Consider the following 24754-nt stretch of genomic DNA (forward strand, 5'->3'; position numbering starts at 1 on the left):
AAGGTGTAAGGGAATGGGATTTAAAGGAGATGAAGGTTTAAGTTTACCTAATGCCAAGCTAACAGTCTCATCTGTAACCGGTTCAAACTGGAAAACTTCCCAATTATGATAAACAGTCCCAGCCTCTGCTATGAAGGTGCAAGCTGCAATGGCAGCTCCCGTTGACTCAATTAGATTGCGATTCATGTAGATTTTATCAGTCAAATAATTACTGATCAAATCACAGGTCACCTGAGAACGGGATGGATCAACAAAAGGAGGGACACGGGGGGGGGGGTGGGTGGTAAGTTCCTTAACAACTCTAAAAAGCTCACAAGAAGAGCATGTTGCTTTAACAATGCAGTCCGCAAGATATTGGGATTTTGCCCCTTTAACGGGCATATGAAAGTCAGCAAGGTCTGCTTTATATTCTTGCTTGCAGGGTATAGCCAGTGCGCCATTTACGCTCTGCCCTACGACAGGCTTGTTTAAGAAGCCTGAGATTAGATGAGTACCAAGGAGCCGAGGGCTGTGCTGAAATTGCCAACTTCGAAAGAGGCACTGTAGGCAGACCCAGCCAGTGTAGGTGATAGAAAGCGTCCTGGTTGGGAAGGGCAGCAGAAACTATTCACATTTCCCATGGAAACCCCGGGGACTGGACCTCCCAGGTAGCCAGTAGACAAGGGACAGCCTTGGGCCCTGGTTTCCACTTATAAGCTACACCGACCCGGACATTGTATGCTTGTCACAACCTTCTTTGAGCCACATGCCATTGCAGCTTGGACTGCATCACGTGTTGCACCCAGTCACCCTGTTCACCAGCCAGACCACAAATCAATTCCTCAGAAAGCCCCTGGAAGCCTGGCGCAATGCTGTTGAGCCCCAAAGAAAAGAAACCAAAAGTATTTGAAGAAGCTCTTTCCCCCAGGACCAACTTAAAAGGATCTTGGTGACTTTTAAGCCTCCTTCGCAGCCTTTTAAAAGACATATCCTTCACCATTGACATTTGCTGCTTAAATCATTTGCAGACACCCCTGTCTTCACCCAGAGGTGAAAGTCTCCATTCTCTGCATTTCCTTTACCAGGGTGGGTCCTGGGTGTTATTAATTAGTTCTGTGAATTGTAACTTTCTATTAAAGTTCCTATTCTTTTTTAATAGTAGCTTGTTGAACATTCTTTTATTTGGCTACCACCATACTATTGTTTGTGCTGCAACTGTATCAGCTTACACCCCCCCTGAAGAGTATAGCACCCTTGGTCTGTGCTACCAGAATATGTGAAGCAGGTGCACCTTTATGATGGAGATCACTGTTGGTTTAGTATGATTATAGGTCAAAGGATCGACTACAAAGTATTGAATGGTCAAAGGATCGACGCAAAAGGACCGAAAACAAAAGGATTGAAAAAACATTTTTTTTTTTACATTTCTTTTTTGGAGGGGTAGGCAGGGGTCCCCTCAACCCCTGTTTTTGTGGTAAAAAACACTTTTTTTCCCTAAACGAAAACCCCCCAAAAAAATTAAATCCTTTTGTTTTCAGCCCTATTGCGTCGATCCTTTGACCATTCGATCCTTTGACTGGACACCGGTTTAGTAGTAGTGTGGGGCTGAGTAGAAGGCTTAGCACCTACTCAACCCTGTACTCCTGCAGAGCAGTAGTCATTTTGTCACAGTCCGTACCCCCAGAATCGTCACCGGTTCCATTCTCTAGCCTTAAGTCTTGGATTTTGTCACACATCTCTTGTATGCTGCAGAACGAAAGTCACAGTCCTCATGACAGCGTAGCTGAAATAAGTGAGTGCACTTTCATAGCCCCTAAGGCAGCAATAAATGTAATTGTGATACCATTTATTTTTACATTTGTATAGCCCACATACAGCCCAAAGGCATTGTGGCACTGTTACTTGTGGCAAACTTAGTTACGCAAGGTTACATACATAAGGTTACAGGGTTACATACAGTATTTGTTACACAGTCATTCATAAACAAGTTTATGTTTAGGGCATGTTGATGCCATCCAGTGATTGTGGGGTGCAGGCTAGGTTTAGTTGAAGAGCATGGTTTTCATTGCTTTACGAAATGCTAGGTGAGAGACTTCTGCTCGCAGGGGTGGTGGTAGGGAATTCCAATGTAGTGCAGCTAGGTATGGGAAGCTAGCGCCACCTGCTCTGGCTCTCTTGAGTCTGGGGGTCGTGAGCATGTTTGTGTATGGGGTTCTGGTAGGCCTGGAAGATCTATCGGAGAGATAAGGTGGGGCAGTGAGGTGGATGCATTTGTGGGCAATGGCAAGTGCTTTGAATACAACTCTTTCTCTTACTGCGAGCCAGTGTGTCCGTTTACTCGCCTCAGTGATGTGCTCTTTTTTGGGTATTCCAGTGGCTGCTCTGAGAGCGTTGTTTTGTATTGTTTGAAGTTTAGATACGTTCTTGGAAGAAGTGCCCAAGAACAGAGCATTACAGTAGTCAAGTCTTGACCCTGTTATAGCTCTGGCAATTGTGAATCAATTGTCCTTTGATAGAAAGGGTCTGGCTGCTGTGAGCAGTTTGGCATGATAGGCTGCTGTTGAGGCGATGGCGTTCACTTGTCTGGTCATTGTTAAATTTGAGTCTAGATAGAGACCTAGTGTCTTTACTGTGTTGGCCACTGGGATTTTTATGCTGTCAATTGTAAAGTGAGTGAATCTTGAGTCAAGCTTCTTGAGCGTCTCTTTGGAGCCCAGTATGAGAAGTTAAGTTTTGTCTGAGTTGACGCATAGGCCGTTGGTTGCCATCCATGCTTGAATTGTGTTGTAGATGTTGTTAAGAGTTTTTGAGTCGATATCATAGTCTCCTGTTAGGGTGAGGGGGGTCTGGGTATCGTCAGCGTAGTTAGTGTAAGAGATACTCAGGGAGTCGAGGATGAGGAACAAGGGTCGAGTGAAAATGTTGTAGAGGGTGGGCGAGATGCAAGAGCCTTGCGGAACACCGCATAGGATAATAGTGGGTGAGGCTGAGGCAAGGTCTGAGAAGACTTGCATGGTCCTCCCTTGTAGGAAGGAGGCGATCCATGCTGTGGCATTGGGAGAGAGGTTGGTAGTACTGGAGAGGTGGTGGCATAGAACTTGGTGGTTGACAAGGTCGAAGGCCGCCGATAGATCTAGGAGGAGGAGGAGGAGGAGGAGAGCGGGTTTCCCTTTGTCTCTTGCGTCGTCCATTTGTTTTTTTAGGTCAAGTAATGCTGACTCAGTCTCGTGACCTGGGCGGAAACCTGATTGGCGTAGTCCGAGAAGTTTGTTTTCCTCAATGAGTTGTTGTACCTTTATGTAAGCAGCCTTGTCCAAAATTCTGAGACGGAAGGGGACCATGGTAATAGGTTGGTAGTTGTTGGGTATGCAAGGGTCAAGGGAAGGTTTCTTCATGAAAGGGCGGACCCAGGCTTCCTTCAGGCAAGAGGGGACTTTGCTTGTGGCATATGAGGCGTTAACAAAGGCTGTGAGGAAGGAGGCAAGATGGCTGGTGCAGTCTTTGATGAGTGTGGCTGGGCATATGTCTCCTTAGCAATTAGATGGCTTGATGGTTTTCATAATGCTGATTAGATCAGATTATGTGATGTCCTTAAAGCAGAAGGAATTTGATACACTAAATAATCAATTGGCATGGACATGTCAATTGTGCTTACAAAAATACGCTATGGCGATGTATGTTAATTCAATTTGCTCTTATCGCAAAAAAATTCACAACAGTCACAGATATTCCTGTCCCAGATTGGTGGCTTCAGTGGGTATCATGTAACAAGACATTGCGTATTTATTTATGAGGCATCACAGGCTTACCTGTTAATGACACATGCGCTGTGACTGTCTTTCAGAGTTCGTTCTTACTTGTTGAGAGACCAGTTCTGGTTGTAAAGCAGCGTATACTATGACTATTGCAAATGCTCTTGTGTTGTGTTTCCGCATAGCAAGAAAACCCTGCATCAAAGAGCCCTTGCCTGGTGTTCGGAGGCCTAGATTAGAACCCAAGAGCAAAATCTTTGCATTTCCTATTCATAAACCAGTTGTGGAGTGCAGCCTAGCTGAAACCTGGTCTAGTCACCTCTTAATTCTAGGGTTGAAGCACAGTCTGGCACTGTGTGTTTTAGGACCTCTGCTTATGCACCTATGCATCTATGTAAGAGCTGAGTTCCACTTAGCAAAAACCTAGCTTTGAAGCAAAGGAACACTGCACGATAAGGCAGTACAATGGGAGGGTACAATAATATGGTTTACAGATATTCCCTTATTAGGACATGGAGGATGGAGAGGGCTAAACACAGGTGAGAGGCTAGGGAGGGAAATGCTTTGCAGCCTTTAGTCAAGGTGAGTAAGACACAGTCAACTGCCCCTCCCTTCTCAAGCCCACACTGAATTAGTGAAAAAAACTACAAATTCATCACATTACAGTTTGAGTACTCCGAAAGCTGCAGATGACCCATGACACTTACAAAGTGTCAGCCAGTGGCAGGTGCACAGGCTTGGTTTGCTTAACTCACTGCAGGCCAGGCCTACACAGGCTTGAGAAATTATGCGATCAGCTTGTCTATGTATTTATTTATTAATTTGAAGAGCGCGCGCAAGCCCTTGGGCTTTGACGATGTACTGTGCTAGGTAGGGTGGCGCAGAGTTAGAGATGCACTTGTGGGTGATGCATAGCGTCTTGAACAGAATTCTTTCCTTCATTGGTAACCAGTGGACAGCTCTTCTAGCAGCCGAAATGTGTTCAGACCATGGGATATTGAGTGCCGCATGTAAGGCGTTATTCTGAATGGTTTGGAGTTTTTTTTACTTTGCTGGAGAAGGTACCAGCGAAGAGGACATTGCAGTAGTCGAGCCTGCTACCGCAGGGGCTATTGTTAGGCAGTTGTCTCTGGATAAGAAAGGCCTGGCAACATTGAGTAAATTTGTCAGCGCAAAGAGTCACACAGCAGGAGGAAACGAGCAGTGGCACACGTTAGCTGTTACATCCTAGGGTAAAGGGATCACAGAGAAAGGCCTGCCTGACTCCAAGATGGCAGACCATCCTTGGAATCCCTGAGTGTGCTGCACCACGAAATTGCTCCGCAGCATAACAGAAAAAACTTGAGAACTGTTATTCATACATATCCCTATCAATAAGAGGCACTGCTGTGAATGTTCCAGGTAGAGGAGAAATATCCATAGGGAGAGCTAAGAGTGAGCTGAAGGAACATCTATAGAAAGAGAAGAATGAGAGGAGAAGAAACATTTACAGAGAGATGTTATTGAAATATTTATGCTGTGCCCATCACCACTGTGGTGGTCCTATGGTGCCTGAATCTTGTCAGAGAGATAGCATATTGTGACATTGCCAGCCCTTAGTCTGTGGATAGTAAGCAGGAGGGCTGGGTTGGAGATAAGAAGGGGGTGGGGGTTAGCCAGCAGATTAACAAATATAGAAGGACAAAGATACGTGGGATGAAGGGGAGGTAATAAGTTTGTGGTGGAAATGACACGTGTTTCTTAAATGTAATTTGTTATAGTTAAGGATGAGAGAACATTTCAGGAATGTACAGCTTAAAACAAAGGCTTTCCTGTGATGGCAATATCTAAACCAGACACGATGGAGGAGAAACAACTGCAGAGAGAGGCGGGGTACATATAGAGAGAGGAATGAGAAGGGGTGAGAGAAGAATAATAATAATACCAAGTGGAAGGAGGAGAAAAAACAGTGATGCTGGAGAGGAGGGGGCAAAACCAAAGCGAGTCAGAGAGGGAGAGAAGGCAAGACTCAAAGGAGAAGAGGCATGCAAGAGAGTAGGAAGAGGAGGGAAAGAAAGGAAAGCAAGCAGTAGGAGGAAGGTAAGGATGGTAAATTCAAGAACTAGGCCAGACAGGAATAGCAGAGCTGGTTGAGCAGGTGGTCACTGAGGAGCCAGAGGTAAATAGTGCTAAAAGATTAGGGGGCCTGCTGTTTGTAGTGCTTGGGAATAAGGAGGACCCAAGATAGAAGCCTACTGTGAGAAATGGAGGTGAACTTTAGTGCGAGTTCAGGAAACGTTATCCCAAGGAGCGGAATGCAAAACACTTTTGCTGGTGTGGAACGCCCTGTTACCTTTTATGCAGGTGTAGATTGACAGACTGATTCAAAACAGTATCAGAGTGCACTCTGTGTTGGGATCACATGGATAGCCCTCATGGATAAACAATGGTGCCACTTCTATCTTGTACTTTGCCTTTCTGCTCAATTGTTACTAGAGGAGATAAGGAGAATAGAGTGCTCCCAAGAAACACACTAGGAGAACTAATGGCAATGAACGCCTCGCTGAGCATCCCTGCTTACAAGCATTACATTCTCTCGTTATCAGCTCTAAATAGAAGTGGATTAATACGATATGTCGTGAACTGTAAAGAAAAATAATACATGACTAATTAGGAATCTTAAACTTCATAATTCTGTATCATACAACAAGACATGTATGTTATCAACCACACAGTGACATAAGTGGCAACTATGCTTAATGAATTGTATTTTGGTCCCGAAGAAGCTTGCAGAGCGAAATATGTGTTAGCCTTTGCAATAATACAATGAAAACACTTTACACATATGTCATGTGGTTTGGTTTGAAGCAACAGGTTCTCCAAATGAGTGCTATACATAGGGAAAATTGGTTCTTTGAATTATCCGATTTCCATTTAGGGTATGGGTAAAATCCTTTAATGCAGTATCTCACTTCCTTTTTTATGTGATTTAAATAATGTAGCTACAAACCATATTTGACCAGCGCTGCACCCGTCCTCATTCTCACAGCACCTCTATATGTCTGTATGGGTGGATCTAGAAATCATACTGGGTCACAGCACATATCTCACCTCATTAGAAAGAAATGTCATCCTACTTTGAAATGAAGCAAACTTGCCTGACCTCCTTAAATGTAATAACAGCAGATGAAATAAGAATGTTCAGTTACCCCGCGCACTGTCCTTTTAGGGAATGCAATGCTCTCAAACTCTTCTACTTACTTGAAGCGGGATCAATAAGGTCAGTCGTTTGATCCTGGTGATGGCAGAAGCTTTCCTCCTCACCTTTAATATCTAGGAGTAAAGTCACTGGAGATATAGATTGAAAGGCTGCTGTGAACAAAAGAGAAATGTGCATTATTATAATTGTCATCTTAAATCCTTCGTAAAGTTCGATGGATGTATATCTGGGATCTGCAATCTGCAACTCTCCTCGTGATTTGGACTACAACTTCCATGATCCCTCACCAGTGACTATGTTGGCTATGGCTTATTTGAGCTGTAGTCCAAAACACCTGGAATGCCACTAGGTGCAGATATGATCTATGCAAAGGAGTGCAGTCACTGTGAAACCTATATTAGATATTACCAGATTTGTAATTACTTTGAATGCTGTTTGCTTGTCACTCTAGGGCTTGAGCCCCAATTTAGATGAAAGGAAATGTGTTGCAGAATTACACCTTATAGAATGTAGCAGGGGAATAACCAGTATCGAGGGGTTAAAGGCTTTTAGCACATTATGGTAATTTGAAATGAATGCGGCAGTTTAATTATGCAGGTGAATGAGAGATCAATGTCGAATGAAATGGCTTTTATCTATTAACCCCAGTTGAGAGAATGTTTAGATGTTTGTGTGTTTACTAGAACTTTAAATAAAGTTAATGTGTCCAATGCTGAGTAACTGGGCAAATAGTAAACATAAGAGGTGGATACAGGTGCTGTTGAAAAGAGAACATTGCATGCAAATCCAGTGTCGTTTAGGTTTATAATGTGCAATCCTTTGCTCAAATTGTCCATTTGAAGGCAATTATGTAGATGGGTGTGTGAACATGTGCATAGTGTTTATAAAAAGATCTGAGGCATCAAACTGCTAAGTTCAGATGTCCATATCAACATTCGTTTAACTGAAAAAAGAAAATTCTTAGAAATGGGCAGATGTAAAAGGAGATTACTTTTCAGCATTAAATTGACCATTCCCTGCAATGGCCAACCTTCTTCTTAGGGGACTTTAACCGCTGGTGGGGCAATAAAGCGGATAAAGAAGCTATTGACCTAAAAACAACACTGAATAACAGCAACCTCCCAAGTCTGTAACAATGACCCCACTACAGCCAAAAATAAGGTGCTGGATTGGGTAGTGGCAAGAAACCTATCAGTGCAAATCGATAGTACCTCTCGTGCATTTAGTCCGACCAGTATACCATCGAGTTTCAGATCCAGTTGCAGGACCCCCTCCCAAAAATCAGCAACATACCGAAGAGAGTCACCAGTCGTAACTTTAAAAAGCTGGAAAGGACTACTGGTCTTTCTCGACCTATCGGCGGCATTCGACCAGCTGGATCATGAACACCCGCTCCTAACCCTGGAAGACCTTGGAAATTGTGCGAAGGATACATTAGCCTGGGTCAAGTCATTTCTGTTGCGCCGCATGTCCTGCATTTTTTTGGGGGGTCTTCATCTTCCCCTGCCCCCATCTATTGAGGTGTCCCCCAGGGAGCCTGTTTGTCACTGGTCCTCGTTAATATGACATGCATTACTCACCGTAATAGCATTTCTGATGATTGTATCTGCTTAGATTCACATGCTGTGCATATGGTCCGACATCCAGTGGTAACCGCAGAGTATTGCATCTTGTCTTTCGGGGACCAAAAGGGGACGTCGGCATAGGTGTGTCCGTAACACTATCCCTATCGTGACGTGTAGTGTACCCAAAATCCCTCAGCCGCCGAGGTCCCTCCGATTGTATTTTTTCTGCCATGAGGGAGCCCAAGGCTATAGTGAGTGAGTACATAAAGAGAGAAAGTAGTAAGACGTCTATGTTCCTTCCACCCCGAGCGGAGAGGTAGGGAGGGCGCCTGTGAATCTAAGCAGATACAATCATCAGAAATGCTATTACGGTGAGTAATGCATGTCTTCTGATGCTTGTTAATCTGCTTAGAATCACATGCTGTGCATAGACTAGCGAGCAGCACCCGGAGTTGGAGGTGGGTTGTGAGAAGGAACAGTAGAGAAAATATTTCTTAGTACTGCTTGTCCCACCTGAGAATCAGACCTAGAATGAGTGTCTAGGCAATAGTGTTTTGTAAAGGTTGTTGTTGTTGTAGTTTTATTATTTATAATGCGCGAGCGTACCCAAGGGTATCAGGGCGCAGCCTTTACAAGAAATTGCAAAGCTTAGTTACAAGTCATAGGGTATGCAAAGAGAACAGTAAGTTACACCGAAATTATATACATAGCAACAATGAAGTACATGGATATTATATATTATATACATATATACATATGGGCACACGTGGTTACATAGTGTGTGGGCAGCATGAGAGCTACAGCCTGGCAGTGAAGAATCTTGGCAGCCTACATTTTCAGCCATGAGGCTACCTTAGCTCGGAAGCTCTGGTAGGGCAAGTCTACTCTGAGGTTAGGTGGTAAGGAGTTCCACAGTTTGGCTGCTTTCACTGGGAAGCTGTTGCCCCCTATGGTAGCATGTTTAAAATTAGGGACAGAGAGGCAGTCTTTGTAGGCAGTTCTGGTGGGTCTCAAGGAGGAATGTCTATGGAATCTATTAATCAGGTAAGAAGGGGCAGCGTTATTAAGGGATTTGTGGGTGAGCGATGCAGTTTTTAAAAGAATGTTGTCGTTGATGGAGAGCCAGTTGTTCTGTTGACTAGGTCCTGAGATGTGGTCTCTTCTGGAGATGCCTAGGACCGCTCTGAGGGCATTATTTTGAAGAGTTTGTAGTTTGCTAGTAGCCTTGGAGGATCCCAGGTAAAGGGCGTTACAATAGTCCAGGCGGGACAGCAAGGGTGAGGCAGCTGGTGTCCGATAGGAATGGTTTAGCTGTACGGATTAGTTTGCACGTATAGGCCGTGGATGAAGCCAGGGAGCTCACCTGTCTTCTGAAGGAGAGATTCGAGTCCAGGTAAAAACCTAAGGTTTTGACCTCTTGTTCAACTCTGATGTTATTGCCATCGATCATAAAAGAGATGTAGGCAGGCCCAAGTTTATTTAGGCTGGACGTAGTGCCTAGGATGATAAGTTCCGTTTTATCATCATTCAGGCATAGTCCATGTATGGCCATCCATGCCTGGATGATGATGTACACCCTATTTAACAAGGCCAAATCCTTTCCATAATCTCCAGAAAGTGGAAGGAGGATCTGGGTATCATCTGCATAGTTAGTGTAGGTGATACCGAGATGATCCAAATCATCGAAAAGGGGCTTGGTAAATATATTGTACAGTGTGGGGGAGACACAGGAACCCTGTGGGACGCCACAAGTGATTGGTATGGGATCTGCCGCCGCGGTGGGTGAGAAGACCCTCATGGTTCTACCGTTGAGAAAAGAGGTGATCCAAGTGATGGCCTCAGTGGAGAAGTGAGCTGATGTGTGAAGATGTGTGCACAGGACAGAGTGATCAACCACGTCGAAAGCTGCAGACAGATCGAGGAGGAGGAGTAGGGCAACTTGGCCGTTGTCTCTAAGCGTACCGATCTGAGCTTTCAGGTCAATGAGAGCAGTTTCAGTCCCGTGTTGAGGGCGGAATCCTTATTGTCTGGTGCCTAGTAGATGGTGTTCTTCCAAGTACTTCTGGATTTGTACATAGGCAACCTTATCTAGGATTTTTAGTAGAAAGGGAATGGTCGTTTTAGGTCTGTTATTAGTGGGTGTGGCTGGATCAAGTGTGGGGTTTTTTAATAGTGGAAGTACCCAGGATTGTTTCAAATTGGTGGGGATGGAGCCAGTGGTGGAGGAGGCATTGATTAGTTTCGTGATGAAGGGGGAGAGGTCTCGGGCGGCATCCTTGATGAGCTGTGCCGGGCACAGGTCTCCCTGATAGTTGGAAGGTTTCAGGGACATGATGATTTTTTCTACTTCGACAATCGTGACTTTAGAGAAGTTGAAACGAGTGAGATCTGTAAGCATAGGCTTATCTGGTGTTTTTGAGGGGAGAGTGTCATTAAGGGATGCTTTTTTACGGGCGATTTTACTTTGGAGGGTCGCATTTTTATTTGCTAGGGCGCTTTGGATTTCTTAGCACCAGTTTTTGTCTTTGGTACAGGTGTCAGAGGGTCCTATGGGAGTTTCTACTTCTTTAAGGATAGAAAATAGTTCCTTCATGTTTGATTTCGCCTGGGATATGCGAGAGTCATAAGATGTTTGTTTAGCCAGGAAGATTTCTTTTTGTAGAGTGTGGCTATTTTGAAGAGTTTGAGTTTATTTGCGGCTGAGGGGGATTTTTTCCAAGTGCCCTCACAATTCCTTTTTTGCTGCCTTACATTTTTTAGGAATGGTGTGTACCATTTGTTGAGGTGTGTGTTTGGTTTGTTTGGTCGCAGTTTAAGGGGGGGCGATTAAGTCTAGCGAGGTGGCCATGATCTTATTATATTCTTCAACTAGGGTCTCGGGGTCCAGACTCTCTGGGAGTGTGTTGAGGGTGGGGAGTAGGTTCGGGATGAGTCCTTCAACTGTTATATTCTTCTTGTTTCTTGTGAGGGTAGGCGGGGCCTTAATAATGGGTGGGGTGGAGGTCTGTCAGTTGAAAGCAGGAACGAAACCAGGTAGTGGTCGGTCCATGCTAGTGGTGAGATGTTTGTAATGTTCGCTAGACAGTTGTAATCGGCCACCCAATCGAGTGTTCTGCCTCTGAAGTGTGTCGTTGACATACTTCTTTGCGTGAAACCTAGTTCCGAAAGAGTGTGGACTATAGTGCTGGCCGAATGGTCTTCAGGATCATTGTAGCCCATATTAAAGTCGCCTAGGGTGAGAACTTGGGTGGAGCTTGTGAGGTTATTGGAGAGGATGGTGTTAATGTTTTCGTCAAAGGTGCCGATGGGGTCTGGCGGACGGTAAATCAAATGGATGTTGAGAGTTTGGGTGTTGGTGAGTGGGACTTTAACAGAGTGTTTTTTCGCATGATGAGACATTGGTAGGTGTTGCTAGTCTCATGGTGAGAATACATTTGTGAATGATGGCAACACCTCCTCCTCTCGATTTGGGACGGTGTTGTCTCAGGATAGAGTAATTATCTGGGACTGCCAACATAAGCATGGGGCCTGCTGCTGGGTGTAGCCAGGTCTCCGTAATGGCAAGAAGGTCAAAGTCTTCTTTAAGGATCAAGTCAGCGATTTCTGTAGCGTGAGCTACTAATGATCTAGCGTTGATCAAGGCTCCGTTTATTTTGGGGCTGGTAGTATTTTTAGTGTTAGTGATGTGGCACTTGTCCTGAGTTGAGTCAGGGGTAGCCTGGATAGGGGAGCCGAGTGATGGTCTGGGGTTAGAGTTTAGAGGCAAGTTGGATTTTTTAGTGGAGGAGCTAGGTAGAGTCTTGGAGTTCTGTGAAGTAGGCAGTGAGCGGGCAAGGAGCTTATACATTTTGGCTAATCTGGCTCTAAGTCCTAGGTTGCGACCGATAGGAGAGCGCGGGAGACTGGTAAATTGCAGTGATTGGCGGTCATTTATGTCTAAGTGTGAGGGTTTGGTGTTAGGCACAACTGAGTAAAGCATGTTAGGTAGCTGAGGAGCCATGATAGGCTGTGATGCAGTGTTGAAGAAGAGGGGCAAGATGCAGACAAGCAAATTGGTAATTAATGGACACATGCTCAGTAGTAGTGGCAAAAATGTTGGGTGATCAGAGAGTTGGTTTGGTTGACATCGGTTCGGGCGATATACGTTGGTATGGCAGCTAGGTTGGACTATCGAGTTAGCAGCGAGGCATTGAGAGGCACTTCAGTTTGGAATCAGATAATGTTATTGGCTGGTAGCACCAACATCTAAATTTGAAGTGGGCACAAATGACTAAAATGCAGAGGGGCAACAACTAAATTTGAAATAGGCACAAATGACTAAAATGCAGAGGGGCAACAACTACATTGAGATAGGCACAAATGGCTAAAATGCAGGGGGCCACATCTAGATTTGAAGTAGGCACAAATGACTAAAATGCAGAGGGGCAACAACTAAACTTGAAATAGGCACAAATGGCTAAAATGCAGAGGGGCAACAACTAAATTTGAAATGGGCACAAGTGACTAAAATGCAGAGGGGCAACAACTAAATTTGAAATAGGCACAAATGGCTAAAATGCAGAGGGACAAGAACTAAATTTGAAATAGGCACAAGTGACTAAAATGCAGATGGGCAACAACTACATTGAGATAGGCACAAATGGCTAAAATGCAGAGGGGCAACAAATAAATTTGAAATAGGCACAAGTGACTAAAATGCAGAGGGGCAACAACTAAATTTGAAATAGGCACACATGGCTAAAATGCAGAGGGGCAGCAACTAAATTTGAAATAGGCACAAATGGCTAAAATGCAGAGGGGCAACAACTAAATTTGAAATAGGCACAAATGGCTAAAATGCAGAGGGGTAACAACTAAATTTGAAATAGGCACAAGTGACTAAAATGCAGAGGGCCCACATCTAGATTTGAAATAGGCACAAATGACTGAAATGGAGAGGGGCAACAACTACATCGAGATAGGTACAAATGGCTAAAATGCAGGGGGCCACATCTAGATTTGAAATAGGCACAAATGACTGAGATGTAGCAATATAGCACTGCAGGAGCAAAGAGGCAGCATTAGGTTCAGGATTACAGTGAGAGTTGCAAAGGCAATGTGCCAGTAACAGGCGGTGTCTCTATCTTTGGTGAGCTAAGTTACAAATCTGAGAATGGGAGCGAAGCCAGGCCCTTGTGAATAGGCAAGACAAGTAGTGTGAGCGAAAACAAGTAGATTAAATTGATGGCACTTAAACATTTGTGTGGAGAGACTACGACAGGTCAGGTTGGCAGCAAGAGCAACAAGGTACTCACATAAAGGGTCAATATGTTGTTGAGCTTGGCCGCATTGCGAGGTGAGCCTCAAAGTTGCACGTGGTGTAAGTCCAGCATCGGGTAGTTCGTATTGCGCTCCAAGGGGCGAACAGGGGCAAACTGGAAGGGCCTTGCTCTCGCGGGCCTTCCTCGTAGCGGCTTCCGCCTACTGGTGGACCTCGATGAACAAAGCGATTGCGTTGCGAGGCAACGTGGTCAAGCAAATGCAGTTCTGGCCGACGGCCATTTTGTCAGGCATTCGCCTCGCGCTCAGATTTGATTCTAATCTGTGCAGAGCGCACGCTGGCTGCAGTGGGCAAAGCAAGGGTCCGCTCACCAGGTGCTCTGGAAGTGCACCTTTCTTGGATGGGTGGGGGAACGGCTGCTCCTGCAGTCGCATTCCACCGTGGGGTTGCAGGGGGATTTCCTCGGCGCTGGTGATCCCTTGGGGCCGGACTTGCTGGGAGAGGGGCTCCTGCCCACTCTGCTGCTGCATTGTAAGTGTGGATGAGGTGCACCAGGATCAGGGGCAACAGGGGCAAACAGGAAGGCCTTGCTCTCGTGGGCCTTCCTCGTAGTGGCTTCTGCCTACCGGCGGACCTCGATGACCAAAACGATTGCGTTGCTAGGCAACGCGGTCAGGCAAATGCAGTTATGGGCGACGGCCATTTTGTCAGGCATTCGCCTCGTGCTCAGATTTGATTCTAATCTGTGCAGAGCACATGCTGGCTGCAGTCGGCAAAGCGGAGGGTCCGCTCACCAGGTGCTCTGGAAGTGCACCTTTCTTGGATGGGTGGGGGAACGGCTGCTCCTGCAGTCGTGTTCCGCCGTGGGGTTGCAGGGCGATTTCCTCGACACTGGTGATCCCTTGGGGCCGGACCTGCCGGGAGAGGGGCTCCTGCCCACTCTGCTGCTGCACTGGAAGTGTGGATGAGGGGCACCAGGATCAGGGGCAACAGGGGCAAACAGGAAGGGCCTTGCACTCGCGGGCCTTCCTCATAGCAGCTTCCGCCTATCGGCGGACCTCGATGAACAAAGCGATTGCGTTGCTAGGCAACGCGGTCAGGCAAATGCAGTTATGGCCGACGGCCATTTTGTCCCCACAGAACGCCAGGTTGCCGCTTTGCAAAGGGACTCGAGAGGAACATTTGCAATGAATGCTATGGATGCCCCGGTGCCTCGAGTAGAATGTGCTCTGGGCTTGAAGGGCAGTTCTCTCTTAGCAAGAGTGTAACATAGTGTGATGCATTTGACAATCCACCTTGAGATAGCCGATTTAGAGACAGGATCCTCTTCTCTACCAGCTGCCACTGAAACGAAGAACTGTTAGTCTTCCTCAGTGGTTTAGTTCTTTCCAGGTAAAACATGACTGCCCTGTGCACATTCAGTGTGTGTAGGCTTCTTTCAGCCACGTCAGTAGGGTTCTGGAAGAAAGTGGGTAGTTCGATTGATTGGTTCACATGGAACTTTGAGATGAATTTAGGCGGAAATCTGGGATGTGTGCACAGAACTACCTTATCTTTGTAGAATGTAACAAAGCGGTCTAGAACAGAAAGAGCCTGTAGTTCACTAACCCTTCTGAAGTGATAGCCACTAGGAAGGCTGTTTTATAAGTCAGGTCTTTCAGAATTGCTTTATGCATAGGCTCAAAGGGAGCTCCCATAAGCCTGGTCAAACCTACATCCAGATCCCATCCAGGGGCTGTGTAAGAAATGGGAGGATAAATGCACTTAACCCCTTCCATAAAGGCTTTAATCACCGGTATTTTCCACCGCAACACCTTTTGTTGTGAAGCGGTGTAGGCTGACAGAGCAGCCAGATGAACCTTTAGGGAATTGAAGACTAACCCAGTGTCCAACAGATGGGTTAGATGCAGCCCAATGTGTGCGGGTGAGCAATCGATAGGATTGACGCCCTTGGAATTGCACCAGATGACAAAACGTTTACATTTGCTGGCATAGCAATAACGTGTATTCAGTTTTCTCGCTTCCCTGAGTATGTCCATGCACCTCTGAGGGAGTTGCAGGTGTCCAAACTCTATGACCTCAGGAGCCAAGCTGCTAAGTTCAGGGTTTGTGGGCATGGGTGCAGGGTCTCCCCCCTGTCCTGAGACAACATGTTGTACGGGCAGGGTAGTTTTACTGGTGGGGAGAGGGACATTTCCAACAGGTGAGCGAACCAGGGTTGGCGGGCCCACAAGGGGGGCCACCAGTATTATGGTAACTGGTTCCTGGGCATCTTGTGCACTATCTTGTTGAGTAGGGGAGTCGGGGGAAAAAGCGTAGACAAATTTCCCCGACCATGTTATGCAGAGACCGTTCCCCTTGGATCGGTTCTGGGGGTACCTGGAGGCGTAGTTTTGGCATTGGGCGTTCTCCTGAGTTGCGAACAAGTCGATCTCTGGGAAGCCCCATTCTGCGAAGACGCTGGATACAATGTCTTCGTGTAGGCGCCATTTGTATTCTTCTGGCAGAGGAAAATCTCTGCTGAGAACGTCTGCCAGAAGTTTGAGTTCCCCTGGAACATGTTGGGACAACAAAAACATCTTGTGTTTGAGAGCCCATATCCAAATGTTTTGGGGCATCTTGGATAGCCCTGGAGAGTGAGTGCCCCCCTGTTTGTTCAGGTAATACATTGCTGTAGTGCTGTCCGTTAGGATCAGCACTGTCTTCCCTTGCAGTTGCATCTGAAAGGCCTTCAGTGCTTTGAACACCGCTAATAGCTCCAGTAAGTTTATACGGTTGGACGCTACTTGAGGGGACCACACTCCGTGTGCTGCCTGCTGAAGCAGGTGAGCCTCTGACCCCGTGAGAGATGCGTCTGTTGTGAGAGTGGCTTCCACTGCAGGGGTGGTGAAGGTCTTCCCCTTCGAGAGGTTTTCTTTTGACCACCACTGCAGAGAGAGAACGAGGGCTGGCGAGACAACTAGCAGATCTTCCCATTGTCTGCAGGCCTGACACCACTGGCTGTTGAGCCACTCTTGCATGGGACGCATGCGCAGCCGCGCGTGGGGAACCAAGTATATGCATGACGCCATCATTCCTAGCAAGCGCATGGCTTTGGGCACCGTCACCTCCCGACTGGCTACATATTGGGGGTCATTACGACCCAGGCTCAAAGGGATACCGGGCACCAGTAATGACACTGGTGCCGGTAATCCCTTTGTGCCCTATTCCGAGGTCCCTTTGCGGGTCCTTCCTTAACGCCTGGTTTTAGCAGGCGTTAAGGACGGGACCCTCAAAGGGATCAATAATGGTACCATAATTTACGGTACCATTATTGCCGCCTTCCCCCTTCCCATTGAGCCTTATGGGGGCTCGAATGGGGAATGGCATTTCAAATGGGGACTTACCGGTCCCGCAAAGGGCGGAATGGACCGGTAAGTTCCCATACCACCACGTCGGTGGCGGTACCGGTATTGCGCCATGCTAATAGCGCCATGACTAGCACCAACCTCAGAATGAGGGCCATTGAGGGATCTGAAAAAGCATGTTCTGAACCCTCTCGTTGGAGGGGAAGACGAGACCGTCCTTCGTCCGAATTGGAGCTCCCAGAAATTGTTTTATTTGACTGGGGACTAAACTGGATTTATTTTAGTTGATTGAGAAACCCAGACTGAACAGGAGATATACTGTTTTTTGGGTGTTCGAAAAACAAACGTCGAATGAGTCCCCCGTAATGAGCCAGTCGTCGAGGTAAGGGTAAACTGGGAGTGATAGTCTGCGCAGGTGTGCCACCGCCACTGCCAGGACTTTGGTAAACACCCTTGGCGCCGAGGCGATGCCGAAGGGGAGTACCTTGAACTGGTAATGCCTGTCTTGGATCATGAACCTCAGGTATTTTCTGTGCGCCGGCAACATTGAAATATGAAAGTATGCATCTTTCATGTCCAATGTTGCCATGTAATCCCCTTGTTTCAGCAATGGAATCACTTCTGGCAGTGTCACCATGCAAAACTTCTGGGGTTTTATAAACTTGTTCGCTGGGCGCAGATCCAGAACAGGGCGCATGGTGAGATCCTTTTTGGGTACAAGGAAGTACACTGAATGAATACCCTTGTTTACCTGAAGAATAGGGACGGCTTCTATGGCGCCCTTTCCCAGCAGCGCTTCCACCTCTTGGTTCAGGATCTCCAGATGGTCCGGTGAAAGGCGCAGTGAGCGCGGCGGTCTGAATTGTGGAGGTCGGGTGAATTCCACGCAGTAACTGTCGGCGACCGTCTTTATGACCCACTAGTCTGAAGTTATTCCCTCCCATGCCATGAGGAAAGATGTTAAATGGCCCCCGACCGGGGTGACATGGGAGGGGACCTGGATTTGGTGGTAATTTCTGACCAGAGGCTGTGGCTCCTCTGGGATTGGGGCCTTTGCCGCGTTTCTGACCCCTTGCTGGGTAGAATGCGGTGTTTCCAGAAGTCTGTCCTGAGTTGAAGTTTCCCATGCCGTAGTTGTTTTGACCAGCACAGGCTTGCCCTCGAAAGGACCGCCAAGAGTTATTACCCCTCTGGGTGGAAGGCTTCTGTGTGATCTGTTGCAGAGACTTCAGAGTCTCATGCTCCTTCTTGGCTGTTTCCAAAGCCTCATCCACCGCCTTCCCGAAGATGTTTGAGTCCTCAATGGGCTTGTTGATGAGGGAGGCTTGAGTTACCGGTTTAAAACCAGACGTACGCAGCCAAGTGTGTCTTTTCAGCAGGGTCCCTTGGGCCAGAGACCTGCCTGCAGTTTCCGCAGTGTCAAGAGTGTTCTTGATCACATTCTGGTTAAATTGTCTTCCCTCCATTGCAATGGAGAGAAGCTTTGATTTTGCGGGTTCAGGAACCTCTTGGGGGCCTTCCTGGAGCAAGTTCCATTGGGCGTAGTGTATGCGGCTGCTGACGTGACACGTTTGCCAAGGGCATACAGTCGCTTAGATTCCTTGTCCGGCGGTGACTCCCCCGTGGCAAGGGGTACCCCTGCCCTTTTCCGAGTGGTAGTCAATACCAATGAATCTGGGATGGCGTGCCCTCTGATGTATAGAGGGTCAGAAGGGGGAAGGCCGAAATAATTTTTCGACTCTTGGGTTCACTGCCCGGGTTTGAGCTGGTGATACCAATGAGGGAGCCACCCTTCTTTTCACAGAGGTGGGGAGGGGTATGGCCTGGCTAGATGGAGGTTTCTCCTTAAGGATATTCTCCACAAAATCCTGCTAAATTTTGAAGTATTCAGCTACTTTTTTCAACATGGAGTTGAATGCCATTTGGTCATCCACAGGAGAGGCCTGGCGAGCTGGGGTGGACGGAGGATAATCCAGGCACAAAACATCAGAGTCCTGATTTTGCTGTGTCCATGGGTCTAGACCTTCCTGCTGGGTCCTTTATGTGTCCATGTGGACAATGTCTTCCTGCTGGAAGGCATGAGACTGGTCTTCAATCTGGAGATTAGGGTCCATTTGAGCCCTTTTTTCGTTGGAGGCTGGTTAGAAAGAAAACCTGATACACCTCCCCAGCCGATCCATACACCCTTCAAACTTCTCGGTAGTCCATTTAGAGGACCCAAACGGGCCTGCGGGTGGAGAAACGACGTTTTCCACCCTACGGCGTCGAAAAGAGTCCTTTAGCGTGTCGAAGAGCGGCTCCTGGCTATCTTCGTAAGCGTCGTAAGAATCAGGATCCCAATCCGCATCCAAAACTTTTTCTGCGGCTTGTCCCATAACTTTGGGCGGAACCGGGGTAAGACCCACCACCGCTGTAATTCTTTCGATGCTGTCTTCGATAGTCGCCGAATCGGCGTGAGACAATGGCTCCGATGGTTTACCGGCAGGTAAACTCCCTTCCGTGGCGCTAGAGGGCCTGGCAGTCGGTTTTTCGGGTAGAGGCCTAGTCGTAGTTTTAGGGCCTACTGCAGCATTTTGGACCGTCGAAGCGTCGGACTTCCGCGCTTCAACGTTTGCAGTTTTTGGAGTAGCGCCCTTGTTTGATTTGGACTGCCCAGTCACAAGACGCTGCTGCGGATGCGGGGAAGGCTTTGGATCAGAACGATCCGAGGAAACCGGTGAAGTTTTCGGCGGCCCTGTTGGCGCTTTCACCTTTTCGACGAAGATGTCGAAATCGGTATAGGGGTTGTGTGCTTAGTGCGATGCGCTTGTACGCCCCTGTCGCCGGGTGTTGTCCCTGTAGCGAGACCAGAGTCAGGCCTTAAAGGGTCGGGGACGGGCGTGGCGGACCTAGAAGCATCCGCCTCAAGGTCTATAACATCGGCAACAGATGTTTGGTGATCCGAAGTACCCCCGTCACTCTCAGCGCGTGTGGCGGTGGGGGAAGGAGGTTCCACCTGCGACATACCGTATGCGGCCCACCGCTTTACACGGCGCTCCTTAAGGGTTTTAGGCCGAAGGAGTTTGCAAGCCGCACAGCGCTTTTCGTCGTGCTCTAGGGGGAGACAGGCGTTACAAGTCCTGTGTTCGTCCTTCCAAGGATATCTAGCCCTACACTAGAATCTAAAAGGAGTCCTTTCCATAGCTAAAGGGACGAATGACCAGACCAAAAGGGAAAAGAGGGAAAAGGAGGAAAGACATACCGACAATATGGCCACCCCGACCCCACTCTCCCTACTGTATAGGTCGGCCAGAAGGCCCGACCACGTGGAGAATCCGGCCGCTGGATCTTAGGCGCCGAAATCCATAGCCATAGACGAATCCCCCGTAGACTTTGTCAAAGATATTCTTGTAGTTGAAGTGACTTAACAGGGAATAACGACAATTCGGTGAGATAAACAATGTCTCTGGTAAGAGCTCTGCTATAGGGCGATCAGTTATCTGGGCAGAAAAAAACTATCCGAGAGACCTCGGCGCGTGAGGGATTTTGGGTACACTACATGTCACAATAGGGATAGTGTTACGGACACGCCTATGCTGACGTCCCCTTTCGGGCCCCGAAAGACAGGATGCAATACTCTGCGGTTACCACTGGATGTCGGACCATATGCCCAGTATGTGATTCTAAGCAGACTAACAAGCATCAGAAATATATATTAGACCTCTTTGTACAGTCTTCTTAGAGATCAGCAAAAACGATGAGCATGAGTCGGCTAACACTGAACATACGTACAACCTAGTGTATTTGTATTTTATTGAATTTATATAGCGGTTTACATGAGGAACAAGAATATATACAAGAAGCATAAAATGGCAATTGAATCACAACCAGAAAACAGTACAAGGAACAATGTACATTATTGCTGAGGTAAGGTGAGAGTAGAGAGGGATCAAGGTGTTAGAGGGAATGGGAGGTATGAGTGGAGGTAGAAGCATAACTAAAAGAGGAGGCGAGAAGGTGTGAGGGTGAAGAATGGAAAGAATAAGACTAGAAAAGAGCGGGTGGTAGGGTAGGAGGGAGTAGAGAGGAAGGAGATGATGAGGAAGTACAGAAGTAAGAGAGGGAGTAAGAGGTGAGGGATAAGGTAGTGGCATAAATAGGAGAGGAAGCGAAAGGTGTTAGGGAGGGTAATGGAAGAGATACGATCTTAGAGAAGAGCATAAGGAAGGGTAGGAGGGAGAAGAGCGGATGGGGAGGGTTTTCCAGTGGAAATAATTGCCTATGTCTCACGAGAGTAAAACCGAACTACTGATTTTTGGCTCTCATCAAGCAAGATCCAAACTGACTCCCGAATACTAGAGATTTAAAATCCAAAATAGTGACATCTCGATTCTAAATAAGGTAAATATGCTAGGCGTTTATCTTTAACCTTTCTTGAAGGCAGAATCCCATGTTAATCAAGTTGCAAAGAACTGCGCTTACTATCTCAGATTGTTATGAAACATTCGCCCCTCCCAGAGACAAACTGTGCTACTATAGCCAGGGCCACCATACTGTCAAGGCTATACTATTGTAACACAATTTTGATCGGAGAAAACAATTCTTGCATTCAAAAATGCCAAACCATTACAAATTATGCTGTCTGCATTGTCAAGGGTCTACAATGACTCCAGGTGCAGGCACACATCCATTTCAAGGCAGCCACGCTAGCCCATTGGTGCATATATGGATCAGCCCGGGTCCACATAAAATCACTAGTGTCGAGCTACACTCCAGCCAGAGCCCTGTGTTCATCAGATCTTTCCCTGATTAATTGTCTAGGATTTAAACGCACCAATAGACTAGCAAGATCTTTCCCCATTCCATTTGTGTAGCAAAGATCAGGAACTCTCTCCCCCTGAGCCTTCTACTAGAAACAAATTCAACAAGCTTCCGTCGATCCCTAAAAACATTAATATTTGATTAAAGGACCAACTTCCCTTGCTAGATCTCCTATGCCAGCTGACTGTCCTGTTTCTATTTGTTTTTATATTTTGTTTGATTGTGCGCCCTGATGCCTGCGGGCAAACGGCATGTTATAAATAAATAAAAAATGAATGGTGAATGTGCAATTACAGAAAAAACTTCCTTAGCGCGGAGTAGGTTTCTTTTTTTTAGCTAAGCAGTCAGAGTGTGGCAGGCATGTTGTCCTGCAGAGCCGAGTTTCAGGGCATTGCTGTGGTGCAGTTTGTGGCACAGTAAAATGCAGCCATTTCTATGGTAAATATGAGGGGGACATTAATGGATTAAGGTGTGCATGAAGGGTTTGCAGGAATGGCAAAGGGGTTACATCTGGTGTTAAGGGATCATTTCGGTTTGATTTGTATTTACGGTACCAGCCCTGCAATACACAGTCGACCATTCTGCTCGATTGGCATTTGCTATTTCCCAGTGGGTTTGTAGGCCAGTATCAATCGTTAAATTACATTTACTTGGTACAGTTTGCATTAAGTAAACCAAAGTCATCATCCCGCCTCCCATCCAACATGATTGGTCCAGGACAACCCTCATATGGGACCTTGCCAGGGCAGTCCTCTGCCCGGCAGCCCTGCGGCTAAGGGCTCTAGGCAAAGGGCAGCTCCAACAGAGGTGGCTCCAGACAGAGTCTGCAGGTGTCTGCAGGGGAAGCCAGAGAAGCCAGCAGTTAACTGACACCAACAAAAACTGTAAGTGTGGCATGGGTGGGGTATAGAGCAATTACTCTACACCAGAAAGCCCCCGCCACTCTACCTTACCTTTCCATAATATAGACTGCCATAGACTTAGACCTTGCATACTTAGAAAGATTTTTGACCACCGGCCTGAATTTCTCCATGACAGTATTGGAAATGTTGTCTTGCATTGCATCCTAACATACTAGTCAATGTTAACAAGTGTCACACCTGGAGGAAATTGTGGACGCTAACTTGCGTCGCATCTAGATAGGTTTGTGAATATCAGCTTCTGCCTTACTTAGATGGAAATGGGAAAGTTAGCATGTACCACACTTGATAGAACTCTGATAGAAATGATAGAAATGTGAATGCTGGCATGCGCCACACCTAGATGAAACTGTGAATGTTAATAAGTGCCACACTTAGATGGAATCGTTTTTACTAGCCTGCTTCACATCCAGATAGGATATTAAAGATTAACAAGTGCCACACTAAGATGGAATAGAGAATGATAGCAAGCATCACAGCTAGACATAGTTGCAAGGACAGCAATGCCAATTAACCAATCCACTAACAATTTCACCCGTCTGCATACACCTCTCCAACTTAGCCTGTGCCGTATCTAGATGGGATTGTGAATGTTAGCATCTGCCACACCTAGATGGAACCTGACCGTTGCCATGTGCCACACTTAGAACTGAGAACATTAGCCTGTGCCATATCAAGATAGGTTTGTGAATGGTAGCAGGCGATACACTTAAACGGAAGTACGAAGGCTAGCCAATGACACACTTGGATGGAATTCTCAATGTTAGCATGTGCCACACTTAGAATTGAGAACATTAGCCTGCGCCGTAACTGGATAGGATTGTGGATGTTAGCATCTGCCACACCTAGATCAAACTTGAATGTTAGCATCTGCCACACTTAGAATTGAGAACATTAGCCCGCGCTGCATCTAGATAGGATTGTGAATGTTAGCATCTGCCACACTTAGAATTGAGAACATTAACCTACGCCGCATCTAGATAGGATTGTGAATATTAGCATCAGCCACACTTAGAATTGAGAACATTATCCTGCGCTGCATCTAGATAGGATTGTGAATGTTAGCATCTGCCACACTTAGAATTGAGAACATTAGCCTGTGCCGTATCTGGATAGGATTGTGTATGTTAGCATCTGCCACACCTAGATGGAACATGAATGTTAGCATCTGCCACACTTAGAATTGAGAACATTAGCCAGCGCTGTATCTAGATAGGATTGTGGATGTTAGCAGGCGCTACACTTAGATGAAAGTACGAAGGCTAGCCAATGACACACTTAGATGGAATTCTCAATGTTAGCATGTGCCACACTTAGACAGAATTGTGAACGTTAGCATCTGCCACACTTAGAATTGAGAACATTAGCCTGCGCTGTATCTGGATAGGATTGTGGATGTTAGCATCTGCCACATCTAGATAGAACTTGAATGTTAGCATCTGCCCCACTTAGAATTGAGAACATTAGCCTGCGCCGCATCTAGATAGGATTGTGAATGTTAGCACCTGCCATACTTAGAATTGAGAACATTAACCTACGCCGCATCTAGATAGGATTGTGAATGTTAGAATCAGCCACAATTAGAATTGAGAACATTATCCTGTGCTGCATCTAGATAGGATTGTGAATGTTAGCATCTGTCACACTTAGAATTGAGAACATTAGCCTGCGCCGTATCTGGATAGGATTGTAGATGTTAGCATCTGCCACACCTAGATGGAACATGAATGTTAGCATCTGCCACACTTAGAATTGAGAACATTAGCCAGCGCCGTATCTAGATAGGATTGTGGATGTTAGCAGGCGCTACACTTAGATGAAAGTAAGAAGGCTAGCCAATGACACACTTGGATGGAATTCTCAATGTTAGCATGTGCCACACTTAGATAGAATTGTGAACATTAACCTGTGCCGCATCTAGAAAGGATTGTG

At 46.6% G+C, this 24754-nt stretch overlaps 1 protein-coding gene across 5 annotated transcripts in view; it reads right to left on the reverse strand.

Moving 5' to 3' along the window:
* LOC138510518 (zinc finger protein 211-like) overlaps positions 1 to 24754 on the reverse strand; it is a 158808-nt gene that overhangs the window by 19733 nt on the left and 114321 nt on the right. For 4 of the 5 annotated variants that reach the window (XM_069626230.1, XM_069626228.1, XM_069626229.1 and 1 more), the window contains one exon: positions 6972 to 7082. In XM_069626230.1, coding sequence (XP_069482331.1) covers positions 6972 to 7082 — 111 coding nt within the window. The remainder of the gene's footprint in view (positions 1 to 6971; positions 7083 to 24754) is intronic. The other variant, XM_069626227.1, reaches the window with a different exon arrangement.

The sequence above is a fragment of the Ambystoma mexicanum genome, chromosome 6p, assembly GCF_040938575.1.
Source record: "Ambystoma mexicanum isolate Mex_15411 chromosome 6p, UKY_AmexF1_1, whole genome shotgun sequence".
Lineage (NCBI taxonomy): Eukaryota > Metazoa > Chordata > Amphibia > Caudata > Ambystomatidae > Ambystoma > Ambystoma mexicanum.